This window comes from Xenia sp. Carnegie-2017, unplaced genomic scaffold, assembly GCF_021976095.1.
Source record: "Xenia sp. Carnegie-2017 unplaced genomic scaffold, XeniaSp_v1 HiC_scaffold_13, whole genome shotgun sequence".
NCBI lineage: Eukaryota > Metazoa > Cnidaria > Anthozoa > Malacalcyonacea > Xeniidae > Xenia > Xenia sp. Carnegie-2017.
In genome coordinates, this window is record NW_025813436.1 from 4740018 (window position 1) to 4756143 (window position 16126).

The 16126-nt window shown below is 39.0% G+C and overlaps 1 protein-coding gene across 1 annotated transcript; it reads right to left on the reverse strand.

The window, feature by feature from the left end:
* Positions 1–14908, reverse strand: LOC124433265. Its single transcript, XM_046983026.1, is given in 9 exon segments — positions 1–746; positions 1213–1395; positions 2498–2752; positions 3777–4004; positions 4472–4712; positions 4714–4722; positions 5489–5657; positions 6266–6423; positions 13865–14908. Coding segments are annotated over 9 exon segments (2436 nt in total). The 5' UTR covers positions 14587–14908; the 3' UTR covers positions 1–275.
* Positions 14909–16126: the final 1218 nt, after the last annotated feature.

Here is a 16126-nt window from a genome sequence, read left to right on the forward strand (position 1 = left end):
TTAGACAGATAACACTTATAATCCCTTGATTTAAAGTTTACAAGTTTATTATACTATATCTACACGGTTTAATTTGGAAATTTTCCATTACGTTAGCATGTGCGAATCGATCAAAATAATTATACACAATATAGATCTATGAAGCGGACTTTACGTGTGCCTGCCAGCCTATGCGTGTACTCCTGTACCCCCGGCTGAGCAACAAAAGGATGCAAAGACCCGACCTCAATAATTCGCCAGGAAAGCAACCATACAACTGGCTGTATTTAGGGCATTTAAACGTAGTGTCGACGCTTGAGTTGCGGCATCGAAGGCTTAGCCAAACGGCCAGCAACATATCGATGATCGTCGTGATCTTCGTGTTGATCGTGGGTTTTCGGTGGTGACAAAATATACTTGCACCCATCTCCCAAAGGCTGAAGCACGCATTGCACATACTTCCCGATGTGCTTTGCGATATAAGAGAGAGGTGCCGATCCCTGACTCAGAATTTGGTAGTGGAAGTCTTTCAGATTGAATTTCTTTCCGAGTTTTTGACGCGCCGCCTCGCGCAGTTGTGTTATCCCCAGTTGTCCCACGGTGTACGCGGTAGCCTGGCCAAAGACGCTCTGGTAACGCGTCACCTCCTTGCGCGCAATGTCCGTGCTATCCCATGCGTATTTGTCGAGAAGTTGCAAAGCTTTTTGACGCGTTAAACTTCTCGTGTGGATTCCGGAGTCGAGGATCAACCGAAGTGCTCTCCAAATCTACATGACGAGCAAAAGATACGGTCAACTTTTCCACCGATGAAAGGACTTAAAAAATTTTCGCCCCGTTATTTGATTTATTTTTTACAGACGAAAAGTGGAGCAGTGAAAGCCAGTCCTTGCAAAACAGTGAAGTCAAGAAAAGAAAGAAAGCTTCGTTGCATATAGCATTATGTGATCAGAAATATGATAAACGTTTCATCAACCTCGCTTGCTCGGTATTTACTGAGAAATAACCGACCACCTCTAATTTTAGAAAAAACCTAGCCCTACGGGCTCGGTCTGTACAAAAAAATTTCGGCCCGACATTTCTCCGTAAAGACCTCGCGCTCTCGGTGAATAAAGGTATAATAATTGTTGCTCTCGCCACATAAAGCGCTGGGTTGCAACCTATCAAAATTACTTCTTTATTTTACGTCGTTGACTTATAAACGTGCTTAGATAAAGTAATCAATTCTGCACCAACCTGCCACTTCAGCATGCCGTACTTTTGCATAAGATTATCGTCATAGATGTCCGTTTCAGAGACGAGAGGATTTTCCGCGTACAACGCCCAGCCTTCGATGAGCGCCGTGTGATACGTAGTGGAATGGAGCCAACTGATCGTATCATCGCAGTAGTCTTTGAAATGCTCTATGCTCCCCTGAACCTATACACGTAAAGTCGTCATGTCAAAGCAATTATGAACGAGGTCAAAAGAAATGGCAATATCATTTTCGAATCTTATTTAAAAAGGGTAAGTCCTTCGGGGGACTGCCGCTCACTATCGAGAGCCTAAGAATTTCGAAGCGGAGGGTCTGGAAGTCCTACTCGTCTTGAAAGGAAAGAATGATATGAAGAGGGGAGGATCGTTCAGTCTTGAATAGGGGAAATAATTTAGTCCCTAAGAGGATGGCTTGATGCTCTAGAAGATTTGAAGATGGAGGGAATAATGTGATCTTAAAGAGATGGAGATGATCTACCGGTGGTCTCGAAGAGACGGGATCGTGGTCTTGAAGAGGAAAGACTAATGCAGTCTTGAAGCGAGGGGGGTGGTGTAGTCTTGAAAAGGGGGGAATAATGTAGTCATAAAGGGAGGGCTATTGTGTAGTTTTGAAGAGGGAAACTAATGTAGTCTTGAAGAGGGAATGGTGTGTTCTTGAAGAGGGGAATAATGGAAGTCATAAAGGAGGGGATGGTGTAGTTTTAAAAGGGAAAAAGAGTCTTGAAGAGGGGATGGTGAACTTGAAGAGGGGGAATAATGTCATAAAGGGAAGGAAGATGGAAATTTGGAAGAGGATGGTGGTCTTGAAAGGGGAATGTAGTCTTAGGGGGAGAGCGATGGTGTAGTCTTGAAGAGAGGGGAATAATATACTCTTGAAAAGGGGGGAATAATGTAGTCTTGAAGGGAGGGGGATGGTATAGTCTTGAATACCGGACATTTTAAAGAGGGGAAAAGTTAGGTATGTACCTTTGGACGGTGTGTTTGTGACGAGGGCAGTGACAAAACCAGCCACAGGTTTAGTTATGCTATGTAAACTTTCATCGTTCACTCACTTTAAAACAATAGATCCCTCAAGATATAAACCATGCTAATGATCTAAAATTTTCATATCATGACGGAACTTGTAGACAGGCTACGTCACAAATGATGGGGGGGGGGAGTAACTACCATCTGATGTGCAGTGATACTCGGCGTTTTTAAATAAGCTCGGTGTGCATTACATAGTAAAAGAGCTTCTGAAAGAAGACCTAGATTTCCACGCGCGTACCTGTGTATGGTGACCAGGCCTCGCTTCGTGTGCGTTCACAGACCACTCGGAGAATCGCGGACCGGCGTTGTTCAAAAAGAATGGGATGTTGTAGGCAGCACCGTTGGTGCATTTGCTGTCGCTTTCAACATAACTTTGAGCACCGCTTGACGGAATCAGATCGGGAAGTAATTCAACTGGGCAATTCGGCGTTGTGTGTTTCTTTCCCGTGAAGTAGAACATGTTTACAGTTTTCGAGTCGATAAGACTCATTGCCTTAAATGAAATAAGAAGAGTTATTGCTTTTGTTTATTATCTGATATTTGATTTGAGGATCTTGGAAACTTCAACTGAAAACGCACAGTTTCAACTTCATATCTGATAATGGACTCAAGAAAATTAGGACCCAGTTTCATTAACAAATCACTCCTGCTGACTGCGGAGGTGATGGGCAATTACACAAGGTCGTAAAACTCCTCATCAAAAAATAGACACCACACTAGCTTTAATATCAGGTCACTGATCATCATTCCTAAATGATCTTGAAGACACTAGACTTGAGTACATTAAAAAGACTCCGGTTTAAACATCAGATCACTCCTGATGAACACACTAGACTGGACTATAGAAAAGACTCTTGTTTCAACATCAGATCACTCCTGATGAAGACACTAGACTGGACTATAAAAAAGACTCTTGTTTCAACATCAGATCACTCCTGATGAAAACACTAGACTTGAGTACATTAAAAAGACTCCAGTTTCAACATCAGATCACTCCTGATGAAGACACTAGACTTGAGTACATTAAAAAGACTCCAGTTTAAACATCAGACACTCTTGATGAAGACACTAGACTGGACTATAAAAAAGACTCTTGTTTAAACATCAGATCACTCCTGATGAAGACACTAGACATGAGTACATTAAAAGACTCCAGTTTAAACATCAGATCACTCTTGATGAAGACACTAGACTGGACTATAAAAAAGACTCTTGTTTAAACATCAGATCACTCTTGATGAAGACACTAGACTGGACTACAAAAAAGACTCTTGTTTAAACATCAGATCACTCCTGATGAAGACACTAGACTGGACTATAAAAAAGACTCTTGTTTAAACATCAGATCACTCTTGATGAAGACACTAGACTGGACTATAAAAAAGACTCCAGTTTCAACATCAGGTCCCTCCTGATGAAGACGCTAGTCATAAGTGCCTCAAGAATCAAGTTTAGCAGTCAGATAATTCAATTAGGACACCAGAATTAACACTCCCAAACAAAATAAACAAAAGTACCATTCTCGCTGCCGCCCACCATTTTTCTGCAGCCTCCCAACGCTTGGGGCAGTATTTTCTTGCGTCTTTAATGTTACTGCATCGTTTGTGTGCATTATCATCCGACTCGTTGCTAGGGAACGGCTCGTCATTAAAATAGTTGGAGCGATCAGCGAGTTTTTCGCGAAACTTCCTCACTGCCTCCGTTTCGTTCGCAATTCCTGTTATGTTTTTTGCAATTTCAACAACCTTTGAGATAATACGGGGGAGTTAGTCAAAGGAATTAGGTTGTAATATACATTGCAGAGCATAGGGACGGGAGGTGCTCTCTCTTTTTTCATGAACAAACAAATTACTGGGCAAAATTCGGCGTCTTAGATATTTGAGTATATTCTCATGCTATTCTACCTCGTCCCCCCATTTTTGAACAGACTTTGCAGTCCATGTCTAAGAAAACGTTGTGAAAAGGGAGAATTACACACAAAACCGAACAAAACAGCAAGTTAAATTAGGAAGCTAACATAAACATAAGTAAAAGATGATATGGGTAAGCGCATTTATCGCGGAAAGAGTTTGGACTCGTGGAATTTTTCAAAATTTGAAATTTCAAACTTCACCCAACAAATGTGTAGCGCCTTCATAACAATGCCCTAAGGTGGTGTAGCCGTCGAAGAGATGACTACATCAAATTTTCCCTACCATCAAATTCTCCCTACCTGTGGATAGAGCTTTTCAACTTGTTGGTAGCCTAAGTCGTAAATCTGTTTGGGTTTCAGTGACATCGTTGTGAAATAGGACAGGCTGTGCTCGTAGATCTTGCTACTATTTATCACTTCACCCGTTGGAAGTGTCTTGTTCGTTTTCTGTTCGGTTCGCTTGCCGTCCAGGTATATATAGTCCTGCGGCATGTCTGAGAGACCATTGGAAACGGAGGATGGTATGCAGTGACGGCTGTGATTCCAGGTATCTGATAATATTTAATAATAAAACATTGTCTTTCCATGATTACCTGTCTCCTTTCATTTCCTTTCCTTCCTTTATCCTTCTATTTTCCTCCTTCCCTCTTTCTTTTCTTTCTTTCCCTTCTTTCCTCTTTCCTCCCTTTTCCCTCCCTTCTTCCTTCTCCTCCCTTCCTTCTTTCTCCTTTTCCTTTCCTCATTTCCTTCCTTCCCTCCTTCTCCTTCTTCCTTCCCTCCTTCCTTCCTTTTCCTTTCCCTTTCCTTTGTCTTCACCTTTTCCCTTTCCTCATTCCTCTACCTTTCCCCTCTCTACCCTCTGCCCCCTCTTCCTTCCTTTACGAACATTCAACTCATGTCTTCACTTTACATGAGGGGTCATTCTAAGATTCATCCGAAAGAAAAAAAAGCAAAATCAAACTAGACATTTCAAATTTTCTCTGAAGGACAAGTAACCTAAAACCCCATGAAAACCCTAAAAAATCCTTGAGTTTGTTTTATACAAGAGAAAAAGATACTAATGAATGCTTTGGCATTTTCACGTCTGATGATCCAACATGTTTTCCCCAAAACTTAATATGTAGAACATCCCATTTTTGGTTTTATAATTACCCATTTTCCAACTGGAACTGCCCATTTTGGAAAACAAAGAAACCTAAGGACAATGACTCCTGCTTGGCATTCTTTCGACTTGTTTTACACTTGTATATACAGTCACGAAAATCTTCGATTTCTTCCTGGAGCATTAGCTCCACTTCCTGGAGCATTAGCACTTACTTTATAAAGTCAGCGATGGGCTTGCCGACAAGTTCGACGTAATATCTTGAAACGGACGTGTTCACATATTCTCCCGTTTCGCTTCTCCATTGCAAGTTCTCTTTCTCCGTGATATTCTTCAGGAAGTCGGGAGCGACCACGAACTTCATGAACCAACTGCTTAGCACGCCTGAAACAACCATCGCAAGCCATTACGGTGTGAAGGAATGGAAGTTATATGTTGAAAATTCGGCAGCAAAAACACGCTGTTCAAACGCAGCTCAAAAACTAAGAAGATTAATTGCTGTTTACAGTGATAACGATTATTTCTAGCTCGAAAGCTTTTTTAGCCACTTTTTCCGTGTATTTACATGCTGCTGAGATTAACCATTGAAATACAAAGAAATAACCTTGTTGAAGGGTTACACTTGCATATTAGCCATCACAGTAATTTTCAAACTTAAAATATCTGGCTGCGAATCATATGCCCGTGTTCTAAAAGCTCTTTCATATGCACACTAACTGAGCGCACGAGACACAGAAAACGCACTTCCACAAATTGATGGCAAACTCGTGGTCGTTTAGAACACCAGCGACATGTTTTAAAAACTATTCTAACTTTGAGAGCAGCACTTTTACAGTCTAGCTATGACATAAGAACGACGTTATGGCTGATATCGGTTTGGAGGAGAAATTAAAAACAGAGTACGTTTGCGTGTATATTGCATGAACTACTAAAATCTGACTTACATATTGATGATTGGTATTGTAAGCAGCGGAAAGGAGTTGCATTGTTACCTGATTCGCCATGCAGGGAAATATCTAGAAACGCATGTTTAACAGCATCAACTCCGACTTTGCAATCTTCAACGGAGCGCACCATTCCTCTCTTGACGCCTTCCTTCATGTTCGCAATGTACTGGTATATGGCGTCTCTGTGCTCTTTCAATTTTTCCCTGTTGAAGAGATGGTCATTATGTTAACAAGGGATTACGAAAAAGTCGACGAGGGTTTGTTAATTGACTTTATATTTAGTTTAGCTAACGCAATACGAGGGACGAAACTTGAGATAAAACTGCCGACAAGCATGTAATGTATTGTTTTTGATGATAAAAATTTTACGGTGTAAACTTTGGTTCGCAACATGGTCTCTGATCCTACAAAGATTCCACAAACTTTGCTCCAGAGACCTGTCATAGTACTATGCTTTGGGGTTGTGAGGCTCTTGAGGTAATGAGAGATTTTCTACGAGTTTTATTTTGAAGTGTTAGGGTCTTTCATTCCTTTTGTGTTTCTTAGGAAAGACAGAGGAAAGTACCAGTAAACGATGTTTGAAATCCAAAATCAATGTACTTGATCTCTTTATACTTATGTCATAGTGACGATGGTACATAAGAAATCAATGTACTTGATCTCTTTATTCTTATGTCATAGTGACGATGGTACATAAGAAATCATTGTACTTGATCTCTTTATTCTTATGTCATAGTGACGATGGTACATAAGAAATCAATGTACTTGATCTCATTATTCTTATGTCATAGTGACGATGATACATAAGAAATCAATGTACTTGATCTCTTATTCTCATGTCATAGTGACGATGGTGCATAAGAAATCAATGTATTTCATCTCTTTATTCTTATGTCATAGTGACAATGGTACATAAGAAATCAATGTAGTTGATCTTTTTATTCTTATGTCATAGTGAGGATGGTACATAAGAAATCAATGTAGTTAATCTCTTTATACTTATGTCATTGTGAGGATGGTACATAAGAAATCAATGTAGTTGATCTCTTTATTCTTATGTCATAGTGACGATGGTACATAAGAAATCATTGTACTTGATCTCTTTATTCTTATGTCATAGTGACGATGGTACATAAGAAATCAATGTAGTTGATCTCTTTATTCTTATGTCATAGTGACGATGGTACATTAGAAATCATTGTAGTTGATCTCTTTATTCTTATGTCATAGTGAGGATGGTACATAAGAAATCAATGTAGTTAATCTCTTTATACTTATGTCATGGTGAGGATGGTACATAAGAAATCATTGTACTTGATCTCTTTATTCTTATGTCATAGTGAGGATGGTACATAAGAAATCAATGCACTTGATCTCTTTATTCCATTAAAACTTTAACACACATACCATAAGCATTTGCAAGCAAGCTTTAATTCTCTTATATATAAGACTCATCCATCAACCTTATTATTTTGAAGCTGTAATGATCGACTCAAAGATTATTGTATGGCATTGCAATTCGCTCTTTCAATTTGTAATATGAAACGCCCATCAAGAAATGTCCATGTCACATTGATCTACAGTGAACTCATTCCTGAAACTTTATTTATGATAAATAACATGTATACAAAACTTGTAAATCCAAAGTTCTGGTAAATACCATGAATATATATACTCTGAACAACTCCGAAAGGCATCGTGAAGCACTGAAAAACAAAAAAACCCTACTAAAAATGCCCAGTCTTGCTCTCTGGTTGAATATTTGACATGAACAATTGGTATATGTCTGTCTTAAAATTTGCAAGTAGCTGTGCGACTTTAACTAGCACGTTTCTTCTATCAATAAAGATTTCAAAGTGCCCAGTTATTTTGCGCGGCTAATTTTTAAATTTCAACCAAAACTCTGAAGTATGACGGGAAGTATGAAGTGTGTCGCTTCAATGTGTCGAGCGTGATTGATAAAATTCTTTTCCCATTTGTAATCTTATTTCTTCTTAGACGCCATTATCATCCCACCTCTTATCAAAAGCCAATCTCTCGAATCTTGTTCCCACGCATTTCAGATTACTATCATCGAAGGCCGTTTAATATTGACTGTCAGCGAATCGCTAACTATTATGTTTTTTTTACAAATGTGCGAGGAATTGGGCAGGGTCGCGAAACGGCCATTTATTTTTTCAAGCTTGCAAACTAATCTTATCAAACGCCGAAAGGGAGCGATGATTTGAAAACGTTACGAGAGTTGATGAAGATATCATTCTTTTGATTAATTTATTGGGCAATATATGGCATTGACGGTTTAGTTGGTGGTTAGGGCAACCACCCTAACAAAATGACAAAATGATAAAGACTAATGCATTTTCATTTTTTAAAGATAATTTTAGAGATATGATCATTTTCCTTATCACACAGTCATGACATAAGAATAAAGAGATCAAGTACATTGATTTCTTATGTACCATCCTCACTATAACATAAAAATAAAGAGATCAAGTACATTGATTTCTTATGTACCATCCTCACTATGACATAAGAATAAAGAGATCAAGTACATAGGTTTCTTATGTACTATCTTCACTATGTTATAAAAATAAAGAAATCAAGAACATTGATGTCCTATGTACCATGTTCACTATGACATATAAATAAAGAGATCAAGTACATAGGTTTCTTATGTACTATCTTCACTATGTTATAAAAATAAAGAAATCAAGAACATTGATGTCCTATGTACCATGTTCACTATGACATATAAATAAAGAGATCAATTACATTGATTTCTTATGTACTTTCGTAAGTCAATTACATAATCATAAAAAATGAAATATATCAGCAGGTTCTCGAAGCACAAATCCCATGCAAACAGATTCTTTTATTTTAGTAAACTATTCTAATAAATTGCAAGATGTTAAGGCTTCATTCAAGATAGCTAATTTATAACCTCTCAAGGCAAAGATGACGAACGGCCATATTGTATTTCATTCATGTTTCATTTAAAAATCTAAGTAAACAGATGCTTAACATGCGCTAAAAACTTTTCGACGTGTTTATAAATTGGCTTTTTAATCAAATGAAATGTAAACAAATCAGAATGCGAATGTCAAACCTATTCTAGTGGGAAAGTTTTTTGAAGGCTTATGTTGGACTTGATTATACAAGTGTACGAATTTGACATCCCGGCTGGCATTTGAAACTCAATGCTGTTTTTTTCTTTAATGACTAAATTAGAGAGTTTTTTTCTCCCTGATGAAACTCGTGTAATTTGAAACACTTTGAAATTTTTCTATTTCCAATTGGTCCAGACCTCTTCAACGGGGACTGTCGTTAAGCATGTACAATTTAAATTTCCTAACTCCAACTTTTGACCAACCGATTTGCCATTGATTTTTCATCAGACGCTAAAAGTCTCCTCATGGTTTTTCTTATGTGGGTTTGCCTCAATTGGTTTTTATGAGAACGATCTCCTAGCAGGCAATGCACAAGAAAGGTTTTGCCACACAATTTTTCACAGCGAAAATCAAATCAGCAGAATAATTTCAGCGATGAATTCACTTCGAAGAAAGAAAGCAAAACAAGCCGTAGCCGTTAATTTAAAAGACAACATATCATTTCTCTCGGAATGTTGTTGTCAAACCCTTTCACGTTATCGCGTTTGAGATCGCACAAATTTGAAATATTTTTTCGGCAGCTTGTTTGTGTAGAAGAATGTCACGTTTGTGTTGGTCCTAGTTACAGCATCTAATCAGCAATATCTCTCAGCGCTGTTATTGAGCTCAGAAAGATTGGTGATGTAATTTTTTCGAAGTACACATTCACAAAACAGGATGTATCAAGTATAAAGGGTTTGTTTGCAATTCGCCACACTCATAAACATCAATTATACGGTTATTAAAGACTTTAAGTAACAATTCTGAAGCTGGCAAAATGGATAAATTTTCGTTTTGTGCTACCATACTGCCAGCTTTTCAAATGTGACGTAAAACATTAAAGAAGTTGTTTTAGAAATCAGTCTGTAGTGTGAACAAAAGATTTCTCCACGGAAATCCTCTACACATACCCGACATTATTATCGCACCTTATGAAATGGTGTCAAAATTACAAAACCGCAAAATCGTGACTAGTTTTACGACGCGACAGCCTGTGAACTCTAAGCACGACTGTGAAGTTGTTAAACGCTATCTTGGTCGGTCGTCGTTCGAAAACCACAAAATAACTAGTTTCGAATACCTCGACTTGCTTGGCTAAATAACGACGGTTTACAGCATTTGTTTTATCGGATTTGAAACACATGTATTTAATGATATATTTTAAGTGTTCAACCTGAAATGACGTGAAACAGACATACATATTAATTGCTGCTTTTGAAATTCAACAAATGGAAGGCAACTTACAATATTTTTATAAGTGAAGGTCTTAATTGCTTTAGAAAGTCATAAAATGCCTCCGTGTTACAGATGAAATGTAGCGCTAGGGCAAGATACTTTTTCCCTTTGCTCTTGAACGATTATATAGTTGTCTAAATCCTCACATGTGTTTGTCATTCGAAAAGGAGCTTAAAAAGTCAGGGATAAAAGCAGATAAAACAATGGAAACTATCATATCTGCTTTTTGTCTTCAAATTAACGATGAATCTAAGCAAATCATGACAAAAATGTTACAATGCACTGGTGCATTTTCCCATGATGCCTTGCGACTTGTCAATGACAATCACGCCATGCGAAAGTGATATAGTAGCTCGTTAATCTTCACTCGTTTACGATACAAATCACAAGCAAATGATAAAATTTATGAGATTAAAGCATCTGCGTTACATATATTTTCGACGCTTCATTTTAGCATAATGGCCGAAAAACTATTATTGAACCAAAGTAGATTTTCCTAAATTAAACTTTTTCGACAAACTTATCAAAGAAGGATTGAAGCTACTACCAAACTAGGGAATCTTTTTTGAACGCTGTGAATATTCTAGAACTCGAACCCGTGTGATTTAGCGTTTTAGCTGCTGAATCATGCTTCTACGCTTTAGGAGGCACGCAACAATAACAAGTCGATGTATATTTGACAGATGTCAAAAATTTGTGATACGCTTTGAATTTGAATTTGAAATCACTGATCCATCTTTAGATTAGAAAGTACAGTAGTTGTAGGTACTGTGAGATCCACTACGGGTGGCAAGAACAGTGAAAAAGATAGTGTCGCGTTACTGTTTTATCCCCGTTAGAAGCCGAAAACTTTTAAACTGGCGCGTCTTAAAAACGCGAGGTTTTCACAAAATGCAGCTCTGATTTCCAGAGAGTGGTTCAACCGTGCGAAGATACAAAAAAAGTTCGTTTCGTCGAGTAAGCACGATTTTTATCATTGATTTCGGCCTCACTGTCATATCTGATACGAATTCGACAAATGACACGGAAAGGGTACTAACTGCTTCTTTAGACAAGGCAGCTAACGAAAACGCCATTCGCTTTTCTTTTTATAGGTCATGATGCTCCGACGAACAATCACAAGCCAAATTGACTTCTTTTTCACGTGTGCATGCCTCATGCCACATTTAGATAATATAGACTTAATTCACGAGGCGTATCCGCAAAGCTGATGCGGAGGCGGACACCACTCCTCCCATCTCCTATCTCCCCACCCCCCACCCCCTTAGTGCACAATCTTTTGCTCACGATCACGCAAAAAAACATTGCGCGTGCATGCTAAAAAAATTTTTAAAAAAATTGTCTGACAAGGCGTACATCTAACTATATAAACAATGCAGCACGCTGAACAAGAGTAACAGTATTGATTGAACTACAAATCAAACAACAACAAAAAAATTAATTAAATTCTCTGGCTGCGTGGGTTTCAATACGTCAGCAACACTCCGAAATCGGAAGAGAGCAGAAAATTACGCATGGCTTTCGCCACCCAGTTGGAACAAATCTCGATTAATTAAACAAGGTGTTTTGTATAAATCTTCACAACTAATGCCAGTCACTCAATCCTATTTGAACCGGATCTCTTAAGACAGACAGAACTATTTCAATTAGATAGGTTTATCCAAACATCTATACCGACCACCTTAAGAGATTTTCCCAACCCCTAATACAAAATGCTGTATTCGGACTTGCATCGCGAAAAGACGACGCGGCTCTATTTTTCTCAATAGGTCCAGAACATTCGCCAAAAACATTAATTGCATGAAAATCGATCTCAATATTCTCCGGCGTAGCATCGACCGTCGATGCACGGATTAAAATCTTGCTTACTTGGCATGTTTGTGAAATGTGATTTAAATGCATTTCGAACATTGGATTTATCGCTGCACGTCAGGAAAACTGCCCATCGCATTGATGGAAGCGGAAGAAAATGTGTCAATAAAAAATATCTAGCATATCTGCTGCTTGTTAACACGTGGGTAACGTGCCAGGAGACCACAAATCATTGCAGAGGATTATACAGTTTCCATGCCGAAATATAACTAAATACATGTAAGATACATGATTTGTTTTCTATTCTCCCGCATGAGGTGTTGTTTTGAGACACTTTCGACAACTGACTCGATTATTTAATAGCATTTTCGATGCGAACAGGTGCAGCATAAAAAAAGTGAATAATTTTGAAAACGTATCTAAAAATATGGTCCGGCCATACATGCATCAAAAATCAAAATACAAAGCGAAACTCTTGTTGAAGGTGTTTGCTACACTTTCATGCCAGTCATGAGTATTTTCTAGCTGCATATCAACGACTCGAACGTTATTAAAACTATTCCAGTTTTTTGAGCTGCACCCGCGTAAACCATTCCTCCAACCTCTCTCTAAGAACCTTAACGATAACCTGCATTGATAACGTAGGAATGCAGAACATTTTATCGATGGTGACAATCATCTGTTTTATGGCTACTTAGATAGTCCTACAGGGAAACTATTGAGGTGTTAAATCTTCATAAGAAAATTTAAGTTTTTACCCATTGTATTCGCTCATGACAGCTGTTTGAATTCGTTTAACTCGAGTTCGTAAGGCTTTTACACTTCCTTACCTTGCATTGAATAGACAGATTGAGCGTATATATTTTTATCATTCTGTTCCCCTCCCCAGTTAAAAATGATACATGTGAGGTGAAAGCCTAGTTTTGCTAGTTTGCATTCCTTTTTTCCTACGACAGAGAATCGTTTATAAAGGTGCATGATTTGGACAAGAGCTTGAGCAAATGGTCAGGTCATTGCAAATTCACTGAAATCGTGCACATAGCTACTCGCGTTGCGTCAGTATGGAACTCTCTTCCATGTTTGGACCAGCCGAGATTGTGTGCGGGTGAGAATGAAACGAAGAAAGCTGATCGAGAAAACACATTCAAACCAGCCCGTGATCAAAAGATTCTTCGAAATTCGGCTTAAATGTCAAAAAAAAATCAGGGCAGGGTAAGAAAAAGAAAATGCAAAAAAAAACAACAAGATAACATGTTCGAGCAAGTCTGAGATGAAAAGTCTCCTCTTAAAGCGGCTTGAAATTTAAAAAATCAGGGCGTATCAAAAATGAAAGTAGTCTTCTTTTATGCAATTCTTCCCGCGTTTAAAATGTAGCTGGCTACGAACAAAATGGTTGCTGGCCAGTTCACAAACGGAGCATAGAAAAAGAAAATTGGTGCGTTTGACATACCGTAATTTTTTCACATCTTCCAGGTTGTGCGGTTGATAATAATCCAAATGAAAGAAAATATCCTTTCCGACTTCGCAAATCGGCTGCCAACAAAAATGGTTCGGTCCCAGCATCCAGTCACCGAAGTAATAGTTCACGTCGTACGGTTGGCCGAAAATGTGCTTCAGATAGTCTTTGGCCTGAATAAGAGCTTTGCGCTCCCTGAGTTTCAAATGGTTCTCGTTCACGTTCAGCGATTCCAGCGTCGCTAACATTTCCATGGCTTTGTCGGTGATCTTCTTGAGATACGACGGTCTCGGATTGAACGGTTCGTATATGCCTCGCATCACCGAGTCATCGTTGATGTATTTCATGACTGGGTCGTGATAGGACTGGTGGCGATGCAATCGGAAATATTCCTTTTGGATTTTCATCAAGACCGCGGCGAAACCGGAGCGCCGCGCTTCTTTGGACAGGCTGCAAAACTGCAACTTCTCTTCGTGCTCCAGTGTGCAGGGGCTTTGTTTGGAGGACGATACGATGATGAGAGAGACTCCCACCACAACGAGTATCATGGATATTACGAAGAGCGCGGCCATCGTTAGGCTGCATGTGCCGCGCACTCGTTTGGAATTGATGATGCTTGTGTATTGACTTCTCTCGCGGCTCACCATTTCCATCATCTCGCTCTCCTTCTTGACGCCGTTTTTCTGTCGTGTCGCGTATTTACCGTTCAACGGCATATCGCGGGTAACAATCAAAAGAATGTTAATCCCTTCTCTCGTGCAAGTCCACTTCAAACGTGTCCTTTAAGCGTTGAAAACGCTTGTCCGTTATCGTGACGTTCGTTTGGCTTCAACTTTACTACAAGCTCGCTTCCTAGCGCGACAATAGGTCATCATTCGTTCTCGACGCTTCCATGGGTGATTTGAAAATCTCTTGTAGCTGATTGATCTGTGTTTGCTTCGTTCTCAAGTGTACCCTTCAGAATACGCGCGAATCGTCTCCCTGTATGCATGAGGATACAAGAAAATTGAAAGTGTCCTCCTTGCGCAAGGTGCGTGCGTACGTTAAGAAGGACAAGAGCGTTTCTCAACAATTTATCTCAGTTATTTCAAATATCTTCGAGCGATCTTTCTTATCCGGGTGAACTGCCAAGACGGAGGACAGACTTCCAAATCGATTTCCGTTTTCGTCTACAAATTAATTTCGCATTAGGAACTATCATCAAAGTTCTAGGTATAAAAGTGTACGTTCATTTTAAGCGCATTTACCATATTCGTGCATTCGAATACTTATATAATTGTCTATTTATGTATATAAATAGACAATTATATATAATTATTCGAATGCACGAAGAGCGCATGTGCGGTTATGATAGACATTTATATTAAATCAAACGTCTTTATCTTTATCAAGCGTTTTACTGGCGCGGTATGTTATTAAGAACGCATCAGAGCGAGATCGCCTTATCATCAAACTGAATTATTTGTCATCGTTTGCGAATTTGCCACGTCCGCATTGTTTTCGAATGCAAACAACGTTGCGAGTGTACATTCATGTTTATTGAGGACATGTCATTGTAAGAGACACGCATACACACACAGACGCACGTTATGACGCACTTCGGTTAGGTCGAAGCGATGTGATTGATAGCACACGCCACAATCGCGCGTGTGAGGTTCTCGTGAGAATAAAAAAAGGGGAAAAACGCTTCATAATCATCACAGCTGTAATCTTTATCGCAAGCTTTTAGCAGTCATTAGTGTTATGCGCACACTCGTCCCGTTTCGCAAAATCCTGCCAAACTTTGAACATGAAATCGTCATTTTTTAGTTAGCCATATAATAAGGGCGTTCTATCAAACAATTACTTTCACTGTCAAACTGCGCACGACGGTGAACAATTCACAGCAAGCTAGCATATTTGAAAATCGATCGCTCGGTTTGAAGCATGGCTTTTTGACTGTTTTCCTTTGTTTCTGGACGATGCTTTGACTCCCAATTTAATCAGTGGAAATCGTCGATGATCCGAAGTCTCGGATTAAAGTTTAGGCAATTTGACGATGAAAAGAGTCTATTTAGCTTGATGCATGACGCAAAAAAATATTCGGACTTTGGATGGGAAGGATTTGATTATATTTTGCCAAAAATTTCCCGTCAAAGACTCTGTATGATGCATTTCTACATGCTCTAATTGCAAATGATGCACAACGATGTTTAATCAAATATAGCTTCCCATGCAGATGGCCTTTGAGAGGTAGCTTGCTTAACAGTGTCACGC